The sequence below is a fragment of the Psammomys obesus genome, unplaced genomic scaffold, assembly GCF_907164565.1.
Source record: "Psammomys obesus unplaced genomic scaffold, mPsaObe1.curated_primary_1811, whole genome shotgun sequence".
Lineage (NCBI taxonomy): Eukaryota > Metazoa > Chordata > Mammalia > Rodentia > Muridae > Psammomys > Psammomys obesus.
The window spans coordinates 13,065,911-13,078,036 of NW_026590062.1; the positions used below are offsets into that span (position 1 = coordinate 13,065,911).

At 50.1% G+C, this 12,126-nt stretch overlaps 1 protein-coding gene across 1 annotated transcript in view; it reads left to right on the top strand.

Moving 5' to 3' along the window:
- Dnah10 (dynein axonemal heavy chain 10) overlaps positions 1–12,126 on the top strand; it is a 116,330-nt gene that overhangs the window by 9,799 nt on the left and 94,405 nt on the right. The window contains exons 7-13 of the mRNA XM_055606020.1: positions 257–414; positions 2,651–2,881; positions 5,275–5,465; positions 7,179–7,377; positions 9,779–9,973; positions 10,593–10,763; positions 11,361–11,537. Of these exons, the coding sequence (XP_055461995.1) occupies positions 257–414; positions 2,651–2,881; positions 5,275–5,465; positions 7,179–7,377; positions 9,779–9,973; positions 10,593–10,763; positions 11,361–11,537 (1,322 nt within the window). The remainder of the gene's footprint in view (positions 1–256; positions 415–2,650; positions 2,882–5,274; positions 5,466–7,178; positions 7,378–9,778; positions 9,974–10,592; positions 10,764–11,360; positions 11,538–12,126) is intronic.

Consider the following 12,126-nt stretch of genomic DNA (forward strand, 5'->3'; position numbering starts at 1 on the left):
CTTTCTTTTTTGGTTTTTGAGACAGGGTTTCTCTGTGTAGCCTTGGCTGTCCTGGACTCACTTTGTAGACCAGGCTGGCCTCATGCTGGCTGGTCCTGGCACACTGGCAGGTTTTAACCACATTCCTGTGAGAGACAGTGAGACAGAGAGAGATGAGTGATGTGGCGATGCAGTTCCAGGAGGGAAGAGCTAGCTGGTGAGCTTGACTGTGACAGGATTTTCCTAAGCCAGGCTCTAACTAGCCACCCTCCACTAGGTGAGATCAAGCTGGCGATGCCCAATATCAGTGTGGAGGGAGAAGTGTCAGAGCTCTTGGCCAACCCTGAAATGCTGGAGTCCTTGGAGCAGTGCGTCATCAACTGGCTGAACCAGATTTCATCTGCCCTGGAGAAGCAGCTGAGGAAGACGCCCCAGGTACCCTGCGCAGGGCTTACAGGGACCCGGACTCAGGTCACAGCCACCACCCCGAGGGCTGTGTGTGAGCAGGTCTCTTTGTGTTTGTGACACCCCTAAATGATGGTGAGAACAGGGCTTCGCTGCCAGCTGCGCGCAGGCCGCTGCCTGGAGTGGCAGTGCGCACACCTGTTATCACTGCTCCGCTGCTGGGAGGAGATAGCATGTCTGGGACAACTCTTTTTAAATAATCCATCTTTATTTTTATTTTTTTAATGCACACTGGTGTTTTGCCTGCATGTGTGCCTGTGTGAGGGTGTCAGATGCCCTGAAACAAGAGTTCCAGGTGTGAGCGGGGAGTTGCATGTGAGTGCCGGGAATTGAACCCAGGTTCCCTGGAAGAGTAGCTGGTGCTCTTAACCGCTGAGCCATCTCTTCAGCCTCGACTGAAATAAGGCATTTAATTGGAGGCTCACTCAGGGGTTAAGAGGCTTGAAGTGTAATGGCAGACAGCACGGCGGCAGGTAGGCGGTGCTGGAGAAGTAGCAGTAGCAGAGAGCCGCATCCTGACTGGCAAGCACTGAGAGACAGAGAGAGAGAGGCAATGAGCCTACATCTATTCCAACAAGGCTATTCTTCCTAGTCTTTCTAATCCTTCTTAAATAATGCCACTCCCAACAGCTAAGCAACTAAGCGTTCAAGTGAATGAGTGTTACGGGGGCCATTTTCACTCAGATTGTCACAGGCTGAGATGGTTGGGTTGCCATCGCTGGGAACCCAAGTCAACTTTTAAATAAGTTATGTGGGGCCCGGTGGCACATGCCTTTAGTCCCAGCACCAGGAAGGTAAAGGCAAGCGGATCTCTGTGACTTCAAGACAACCCAGGTTGTGCTGTCTAGTTTCATGTCAACTTGACACAAGCCAGAGTCATTTTGGAAGAGGGAACCTCAGCTGAGAAAATGCCCCTGTGGCTCGGCCTGTGGGCAGCCTGTGGTTCTTTTCTCTGATGGATGTGGGAAGGCCCGGCTCACTTTGATTGTGCCGCCCTGGGCAGCGGTCCTGGGCTATCTGAGAAAGCTGACCGAGCAAACCACGAGGAGCAGGCAGTCAGCAGCACTCTTCCATGGCCCCTGCTCAGTTCCTGCCTCAGGGTTCCTGCCTCGACTTCCTTCCATGATCCATCGTGTTGTGAGACTATAAACTGAAATGAGCTTTTTCTTCCTCAGGCTGATTTTGGGCAATGGTGTTTTATCGCAGCAGGAGACACAGGTCTACATAATGAGTTCCAGGTCAACCAAGGCTGCATAGTTAAAAGAAAAACCAAAACAAGGTGGCTGCCTCCTCCCGAATGACGCCGGAGGCTGAACTCTAGTCTACACACACACACACACACACACACACACACACACACACACACACACACTTACACACACTCACACTCACACTCACTCACTCATACACACACACACTCACACACACACACACTCACACACACACACTCACACACACACTCACACACACACACACACACTCATACACACTCACACACACACTCTTTTCTCTCATAGACACACACACGTATACATGTGCAAACACACATATATATACAGACATGCACATATATGTACACATGCTCACATACGTACACATCCATGCACAACACATACACAATTACAAACAGTGCTCTCTCTCTCTTCCACACTCAGGTATCCATTGCACATATGTCCACGTCTACACATACATATACACATATACACATATGCGTGTGCAACCACGCACGAGCATACACATGCTCACAAGCACATGCCCATGTGTATGCGTGTATGCACATGTTCTCACATAGACACATGTATACATACACACATACACACTCACACACATGCTCCTGTGCATACATGCACATGTATGTATACACACATGAACACACACGTGCACACGGGAGAGAGCATCCATTCCTTTGCTCACACAACAGAGGGAGGCAGCGCGTGCTCTAGGGAGTTCACACATCTCTTTCTGAGGCACCTCATGGCCTGAGGCTTTCTCCTTTGTAGTGACTCGGTTTCTGGTTCTGTGGGTCAGAGAGGGAGGGCCCTTGTCCTGCGGCCCCAGCAGAGTCCTGAGGTCCACTTTGACTGGACCAGGCCAGGTGAGAAGTCCCCTGGAAGCCCTGTGCTGCCCAGCCCTGCCTGCAACAGTGAGCACAGGCGTCCACCCAGCGTGCCTGTGCGGCCAGCCTGTGTGTTCATACCTTTCTCAGGGCAATGGTCCTCTGGCGGAGATTGAGTTCTGGCGAGAAAGAAATGCGACGCTGAGTGCCCTCCATGAACAGACAAAGCTTCCGATGGTTAAGAAGGTCCTGGAAGTGATCAAGGAAGCAGAATCCATGCTGGTGGCCAACGTGCACCCTGTCCTGATGGAGCTCTTCAAACTCCACATGGAGGCCTCGGACAACGTGCGCTTCCTGTCCACCGTGGAGCGTCACTTCAAGGTAGGAAGGGTGGGCTGCGCTCTGGAAAGCCAGGGAGGGACACTGCGTGATGCCATTTTAAAATTTACCTTTAGGGACTGGGGCGTGGCTCGGTTGAAAGAGCACTTGCCTAGCGCACACAAAGCCCTGGTTTCCGTCTCTAGGACACATAAGGCCTGCATGCTGGTACTCACCAGTGTTCCCGGCACTTGGGAGGTAAAGGCAGAAGGATTCAAGGTCATCCTTGGCCACATAGGAAGTTTGAAGCCATCCTGGGCTACGTGAGTTTTTTTTTTTTTTTTTATTATTCTGTTTGTTTTTGTATTTTGAGACAGGGTTTCTCTGTGTAGCCTTGGCTGTCCTGAACTCACTTTGTAGACCAGGGTGGCCTTGAACTCATAGTGATCCTTCTGTGTCTGTCTCCCTGAGTCCTGGGACTAAAGGTGTGCACTCTCATGCCCAGCTTTTTTGTTTTGTTTTGTTCAAGGCAGGGTTTTCCTGTGTAGCCCTGGTTGTCCTGAAACTAGCTCTGTAGAGGTGGCCTCGAACTCAGAGATCTGCCTACTTCTACCTCTCAAGTGCTGGGATTAAAGATTTGTACCATCGTGTCCAGGCTGAGTCCTTGTCATAGATAAACAAAAACTCCAAAGTAAATAATTCAAGATTTTTTTTAATGCTGAAGATTGAAGCTAGCATTGCATATACTAGACAAATACTCTATCCTAATTCAATATTTTCAAAGTTATCATAAAAAGCTGGGTGTAGTGGGAGGCAGAGGCAGGCATCAAATCTCTGAGTTCAAAGCCAGACTGGTCTACATGGTGAGTCCCAGGATAGCCAGGGCCACACAGAGAAACCCCGTGTCAAAAACCAAAAACAACAAACAAACAAAACCTGAAAAATTGATTAATTAAAATAAAATTTAAAAAGGTGTCATCTAAAGTGAATAAATAAAGAAATGGGAAAAACATTTAAAGAAGGGTGTCATCAAGCTGCATATTTATCTTTCCAACACTAATTTGTGTGTATGCTCCTGTGTGTGTGTGTGCATGTATGAAGGCCGGGGACAGCCTCAGCTATTCTTCAGCACCATCTCCTCTCTCTCCCTCTCTCTCTCTCTCTCTCTCGCTCTCTTTTTAAAGACAGGGTCCTCCTAAATAGTCCTGACTGCCCTTGAACTTACTTTGTAGACCATGCAGGCCTCAAATGCGCAGAGATCCACCTTCCCCTGCCTCCCACCACACTCAGCTTAAATAAAAAAATTTTTTCGCACAGGTGTTTTGCCTGCATGTATGTCAGTGCACCACATGGATTGATGATGCCCATGGAAGACAGGAGAGGGGGTTGGGCCCCAGGAACAGGAATTACAGATGGTTGTGAGCCTCTGTGTGGGTGCTGGGAATCCACCAGCCCCCCGCAACAGCAGCAGGTGCTCTTAACCTCCAAGCAACCTCAACAGCGCTTGCTTTGTTCTTTTGAGACGTGGTCTCTCCTTGGCCCGGAACTCAACCACACAGGCTGGACCGGCTGCTCGGCGAGCTTTCTCTTGATAGAGAAGGACAGAAGCAGGTGGACCCTGCCAGAGGTGTACTTGAGAGATAGAATGTGCCACACTTGGCATATGTAACGTGTGTGTGTGTGTGTGTGTGTGTGTGTGTGTGTGTGTGTGTGTTTACATTCTGCATATGGACAGTCAGTCCTCATCCATCAGTTTAACCAACTTCGGATAAAGAATATTTGGGGAAAAAAAACCCACTGCATCTGTACAGAGCACCACAGCTGTTTCTTGTCATTATCCCTAAATTATAGGGTGTGTCACTCTACAGGGCTTTCTCACTCTTTTTTTTTTTTTTCGAAGACAGGGTTTCTCTGTATAGCCCTGCATGTTCTAGAACTCGTTCTGTAGACCAGGCTGGCCTTGAACTCGCAGAGATCCGCCTAAAGTATGCACCGCCACCTCACTGTTATGGGTGTTTTAGATAGGGTTCAAAGTGTACCAGTGAAGCCAGGCATGGTGACGCGAACCTGTCTTCCCAGCACTCAGGAGCTAAGGCAAGAGGATCCATGCTTTCAGGCCAGCCTGGGCTATAGATAGTTCTTGTCTAAAATAAACAAATAAGCAAACAAACAAAACTTCACAGAAGCCGGGAGTGGTGGTGCACTTCTCAAACCCCAGCACTGGGACGGTGGAGGAGCGAGGATCAGGAGTTCAAGGCCATCCTGGGCTATGTAATTTTGAGGCTAGCCTGAGTAACAGAGCAAGGCCCTGTTTTTAAAAAAGTGTGTGTGTGTGTGTGTGTGTGTGTGTGTGTGAGTGAGAGAGAGAGAGAGAGAGAGAGAGAGAGTTAGCTTTCTGGCCTTGAGGCTAAGCCCCTCTTCTGTCCCCTCTTGCCTCCCCTGTGTGGCTTCGGCAGAACATCACACATGGCACCAGCTTCCAAGTGATCCTGGACACCATCCCGTCCATGATGAGCGCCCTGCGCATGGTATGGATCATCTCCAGACACTACAACAAGGACGAAAGGATGATCCCATTGATGGAGCGCATCGCCTGGGAGATCGCAGAGCGCGTGTGCAGAGTCATCAACCTGCGCACGCTGTTCAAGTGAGAAGCTGCAGGGCCAGCTGGGGGCCTCCGGGTTCCTTCTGAGAGTCCAGCAGCTCTGTCCTTGCTGCTGGCAGGTCAGGGCTGGGGTGGGGCTCAGTGGCCGAGCAGTAGTGCCCTGAGGTCCTGGGTTTCGTCCCCACGGAAGATTCAAATGCCCACAGTATACTCTTGGGACTAGCCATTGGATCAGTTGATTTAAGAGCATTCCCTATGGGGCTTGAAGGGCGGCTGAGCAATTAAGAGCATTTGCTGAGGACCTGGGTTCAGTTTCCAGCACCAACGGGCAGCTCACAGCTTCCTGCCTGCAATGAGCGCTCCAGGGGTGTCTGATGCCCACTGCTGGCTTTCTTGGGTACTGCAGTCACATGGACATACACATAGATGCACATCATTTTAGAATATACATATACATATATACGTGTGTGTATATATATATATATATTTTTTTTCTCTAGACCGTGTTTTTTTGTGTAGCCTTGGCTGTCCTGAACTCGATTTGTAATCCAGTCTGGCCTTGAACTCACAGAGATCCACCTGTCTCTGCCTCCTCCAGTGCTGGGATTATAGGATATATTTTAAAAGGAACATTCTCTTCATCTCCCAAAAAAGCCAGGAGCATTTTAATAGTCTCTTCAAACCTTTTTCCTCTCCGAATCCCAAGGCTTGAAGATCATGCGACACAGAGTCTTTTCTGGGTGGTGTTTCACTCTGCATGATATCGCCAAGATTTATCCGTGATGATATATGTGTGTGACCTGAACTTCTTTCCTTCTTATGACGGAATAACATTCCATTATTCAAATATAACAGATATATTTTATTGACACAGCAGAATGCACAATCCATATCCAATTCTATTGTATAACACATGTGCATGTGTGTGATTTCTCACCATGGCCTATTTTATTTTTATTTCTGTGTGTGGGTGTGTGTCTGTGTGAGTGTCTGCACATGTGTATGCAGGTACCTGCAGCAAAGGCCACAAGAGGGCATCAGTCCCACAGGAGCTCTAGTTAGGGGCACTGTGAGCTGCCTCAAGTGCATGCTGGGATTTGGCCCGCATGAAGGAACAGCTTGTGCTCTTAAGGGCTGAGCAACCTCTCCAGCTGCACGTGTGCGGTTTTGGCTGGGACTTGGTTCCTTAGTTATATTTGGGGAGACTGAGGTGGAGGGCCAGGGGAATGCTCAGCCCTGGGCTTGCTCCTCAGGAGGAGCAGACTGTCACGTGTTCAGGAAGACAAAGACGTGTAACTATTTTGGGTGAGCATGATGTGGGGTGCGAAGCCAGGGTCTCATAAAGCTAAGCACTTGGACTGTCACTGAGCTGCTCTCAAGCCATTTCCCCACTTTCCTCATGGTCCTCACGGGTGAGTTCAGCTCTAGACAGGTCTGCCCAGGGCTGCAGCGATCACGGTGAGCATGAGACAGGCACCCAGGTCACCTGCCCTCTTCATGTAGCCATGCTTTCCAGGGAGCTAGGTTGTATGGCTATTGGGGAGACTAGCATAGGCCCAGCTTGGGAACCATTTTGGGGTCCCTTTGTGTCTTTGTAAATTGCAGTAGCTCCCGAGGAAGTGTTCCCTGAGGAGGACTTGGTGCCAGGGAGGTCCTGGATGGGAATTCTCCCAGACACCAATGCCCTGGCGGAGTGTGGCCCAGATGTGAGCGGCTGCATCTTCGCTCAAAGCCTGACGTCTCTTTGCTCAACAGGGAAAACAGAGCGAGTGCCCAGCACAAAACTCTGGATGCCAGAAACACTCTCAAGCTATGGAAGAAATCCTACTTCGATGTCCGGGCCAAGATTGAGGCTTCTGGCCGGGAGGCAAGATGGGAATTTGACCGAAAGAGGCTGTTTGAGAGAACAGATTATATGGCCAGCATCTGCCAGGATCTCGCGGATGCCCTGCAGGTAGGAGCCACTTCTGAAATGTGCATGGATTTGCCTGATGATAGGAAACATTTTGGTCTTTGGACAGGGGATGCCATCATGTTGGGTAAGAGCTGAAAATCTGAAAAGGATGAGTTGAAAGAAACTTTTGAAAGAATATGTAGATGTACCTGTCCCCGGCTACAAAGTGGCTTTCTCTTTCTTCACCTGTCCTTCTCCACCCTTTCAACCTCCTAGCACTAGATGAGAGAGGAAAAAGGGTAGGGAGGGAAGGAAAGAGATCCCTGAAAAAGATCGGGGGTCAGAAAAGGGGGACCATTATCATTAGACTATTTCCTGCTGATTAGTGCCCTCGAGTTCCTTGGGGCAGTTTGATCTACCCTGTCAGATTATCTAAGTTTTTCTTGTTTCTTCATTGCACATGACTATTTAACAAACCACAGCCAACAACCAGCCGACAACCCACCCTGCCTCTCAGGGACCTGGCATTTATATACCCTCTAAAAAAAATTCCCAGAGTTCCAAATATCACACAGTTGCAGAAACTATCTGCAGCTGACCAAACCACACCTCTGCTAGAGCAGGAGGCAAATCATAGTCGGCTGCTGTGGACAGTCTGAAGCAGCCCCATGTCCCACACCTGGGATTAAAATGAAAACACTTTTCTCATAATACTGCTGTGTTTTTTAAAGAAACCAAAGTTCCAAAATTGACTCTACTTATAGCACATTCTAGGATGTATCAGAATGTACCACCGCACCCCAGGTCTTTTGTGGCCGTGTGTGTAGCTAGGCTGTCTGGCCAGCGAGCTTCAGGGGTCTATCTCCAGCGCCCCAGTGCTGGGGTTACAAGCATGAGCTTGTAATGATCAAATTCCGGGTTGTTGTCCGTCCCATTCTGCTCCCCTACCCACAATGGCGTGATTGCCCGTGGTCATGACTGGCCTGAGAGGGAGAGGGAGGCAGGAATGGCTGAGGGTAATGAGACCGAAGGTGGCAGTGAGCACAGTGAGATCACACCCACCCCTGGGGGGAACGAGCAAGACAGGGCAAAACCGGGGCCAGCTACATCCCTGCAGTGGCTGGTACAAGACAGGGTGCCAGGCTCTGCCTGGGGAGATGGCTCAGTCAGTAATGCACTGCTACAGCAATCATGAGGATCAGCAAGGAAGGAAGGAAGGAAGGAAGGAAGGAAGGAAGGAAGGAAGGAAGGAAGGAAGGAAGGAAGGAGGGAAGGAGGGAAGGAGGGAAGGAGGGAAGGAGGGAAGGAGGGAAGGAGGGAAGGAAGGAAGGAAGGAAGGAAGGAAGGAAGGAAGGAAGGAAGGAAGGAAGGGAAGGAAGGGAAGGAAGGGAAGGAAGGAAGGGAAGGAAGGGAAGGAAGGGAAGGAAAGGAAGGGAAGGAAGGAAAGGAAAGAAAAGAAAGAGGCTGAGACAAGCCATGGAGAGCAAGCCAGTAAGCTGCCTCATGTCCTCATCAAGTTCCTGCCTTGAGTTTCTTCCTTGGCTTCACAAAAACAAAAACAGAAAATGAGATGAAGTGCGAATGAGGAAGACACTAGACAGCCACCCCTGGCTTCTCATACATAAACATACAGGTGCGCTCATGCGCGCACACACACACACACACACACGCACACACACACACACAGGCATGTACACGGCCCCCACGTGACAAAACAAAGGAAGTTGCAGGAAGGACAATGGACACAGGACAGTTCCTCTTCCCAGATCCTTCTTTCCTTTGCCTTGTCAGAACAGCAGCACAGACAAGGAAGGGCAGTACATGGGACTTTTAAATTCTTCCCGTACATTTTATTTTTCCTCTTTAATCTTTGTGATCTTTTGTTTGTTTTGTTTTAGACAGTCTCATGTAGCCCAGGGTGGCCTCAAACTCTGTCACTGAAGGCCTTGAACTTCTGATCCTCCTGCCTCCACCTCCCGCATGCTGGAGTTACAGGTGCGCCCCGCTGGTATATGTGGTGCTGGCACTGGAAGCCAGGGCCTCGTGCGTGCTCAGTTAGTGCTCCCTCAACTGGGCCACACCACAGACGCGCGCATCTTTTCTTAAATGACTTATTTCTTCATTTATTTTATGTACAGTCGTGCTTTGCCCACATGTCTGTCTATGTGAGGGTGTCAGATCCCCCGGACCTGGAGTTATAAACAATTGCGGGTTGCCATTGGATGCTGGGAACTGAACCCAGGTCCTCTGGAAGAGCAGCCAGTGCTCCAAGCACTGAGCTGTGTCTCTGGGCCACTTGGCCTCTGAGTGTTGCCGTGTGTCCATGGGCCTTGTACCGAAGGTCTCGGATGGGGGGGCTGCCTACGTGTTGGCAGTCTTGCAGTGCGCGCCTGTCCGTGGTTAGAATATTCAGAGTAAGCCAAAGAACGCTTAGCCCCCTTTCATTCTTTCATGCCTCCAGGTCATGGAAGAATTTTACAACATATTTGGCCCAGAGCTCAAGGCTGTGACGGGGGACCCCAAGAGAATCGACGACGTTCTTTGCAGGGTCGACAGCTTGGTTACCCCGATGGAAAACTTGAACTTTGACCCCTTCAGCATCAAGTCTTCCCAGTACTGGAAATACGTGATGGAGGACTTCAAGCTTGAAGTGTTGGCAAGTGACATAGCCATCGATTCAGCCATAGGAGCAGGGGCCAGGCTGCTTCCATGTTCACTCATGCTTACTGCCCGCCTTTTACAGATGTGTGTGTGTGTGTGTGTGTGTGTGTGTGTGTGTATGTGTTGCATGCATCTGTGCACTGGATTTAGAGGCCAGAAGAGGGCATCTGTCCTGCTCTGCCACGCCCCACATATTTCTTTGAGGCAGGGTCTCTCTCTAAACCCAGCCTCAATTTTCTCCCTGAGGCTAGAACCCAGTGATCATTCTGTCTCTGCCCCAACCCTCAGAGCTGGGGTTGCAGGTGTGGCCACCCAGGCTTTTCATGTGGCTCCTGGGGTCCCAACTTAGGTCTTCATGCTTGTGAGACAAGCACTTTCCCAACCGAGCCATTCCCCAGCCCAGGCGAGTTCCTGTGACTGGATGCCAGAGTTCATCAAGACTGGACAGAGCTCTGTCCCAGGCTGTTGGGTCCCTCACCCTGCCTCTCTTGTAAGACCACGACAGCACTTTTAATTTTCTTTTCCCTTCCTTTTTCTTCCCCTTCTTCCTCTTCTTCTTCCTCTTTTTCCTCCTCTTCCTCCTCCTCTTTCTTCTCCCCCTCTTCTTTTGGCAGGTTATTGAGAAAGAAGCAAAAAGTTTTATTGACGAATCTTTCAAAAAGCTTCGGTCAGCAGAAGCGGCCTTCGACATGCTATTAAAATTCCAGCATATCCGCTCCCGGGAGGCCATCAACCGGCAGATGATGATGAAGTTTAATGACATCCTGGCACAGTACTACAAGGAGGTAATGGGAAAATTGGTGACTTCCCTGGGCATCGAGCACTATAGCCCAGCCCAGAGATACTCCTTTTCAAATGTGCATAAGCCAGTGGCCACCCCTAGAACGGATTGTTGGATTTCAAATAATTCAGTCAAGTCAGGGTGTACAGGTTGTATGTGGTTTACCGTTTGAGCACACCCGACCTGGGCCACTTAGAAGAAAAGAGATTGCAGAGCATAAGAAAGAAAAAGTAAGATTACAGTGGTGCACGCCTGTGATCCCAGCACTCAGGAGGCAGAGGCAGGCAGATCTGTGTGAGTTTGAGGCCAGCCTGGTCTACAAAGCCAAGGCTACACAGAGAAACCCTGTCTCAAAAAAAAAAAACAAAAACAAAACCAAAAACGAAAAAGTTGTGAATACTAAGCCAACAATAAAGACTGTATTCCCTTCTACCCCTCCCCCCACTAATGCTGGGGATGGACCCCAGGGCCTCAGCAGGCCCAAGGCTCTGCCACACCCAGCCATGTCGTGTATATTCCTTGCGAGAGTCAGTCCTCCACTTACACCCGGCCTGGCTGGCAGGGCCTGTGAGGCTGACGAGGGCACCGATTTGCTCTTCAGATCGAGGCCATCAATAAGATCTTCATGCATAACCTGGACAACCCGCCGCTGCACAAGAACCACCCTCCGGTGGCCGGCGCCATCTGCTGGGAGCGCTCCCTCTTCCACAGGATCAAGCACACCATCCTCAGATTCCAGGAGGTGGAGGAACTTCTGGACAGTGAACGGGGCCAGGAGGTATGTCGCCGCCTCCCGTGGCTGCCACCTCAGCCGGCCAGTGGCACGCTCACACTCATGCTCACGCTCATGCTCATGCTGTGCTCGCTTCCTGCGCCTTTGCAGCTAAGGTTTCTTCTTGTCTTTCTTCTCTTCCAGTCTCAGTGCTCAGGATGCCTGCCGGCCTGCCTTTCCTTTGATTTGGCTTTGTTTCAAAGGATGACCACTGTCTGTGTCTGTCTGTCTGTCCATCTATTTGTTCCTTTATAATTTATTTTTGAGTCAGCCACGTTAAGTAGTTCAGGCTGACCTTGAACTCACCATGTAGCTGGGATGGCTTCAAAATCCTGATTCTTGTGCCTCCACCTCCCAAATCCCCGGATTAGAGATGGGCAACGGCACCATTGGCTTCTGAGGTGCTGGGAATGGAACCCCAAGGTTGGTGCCTGTTAAACAAATGCTCTACCGACTGAGCCACATGCCAGCCCGCGACCTCTGTCTTTTGACCCTCGCTGTCGCTCACCCCCGAGTTTGGTATGTGGTAAAGCAGAGCTGACAGACCTTTCTTCTTCTTCTTCTTCTTCTTCTTCTTCTTCTTCTTCTTCTTCTT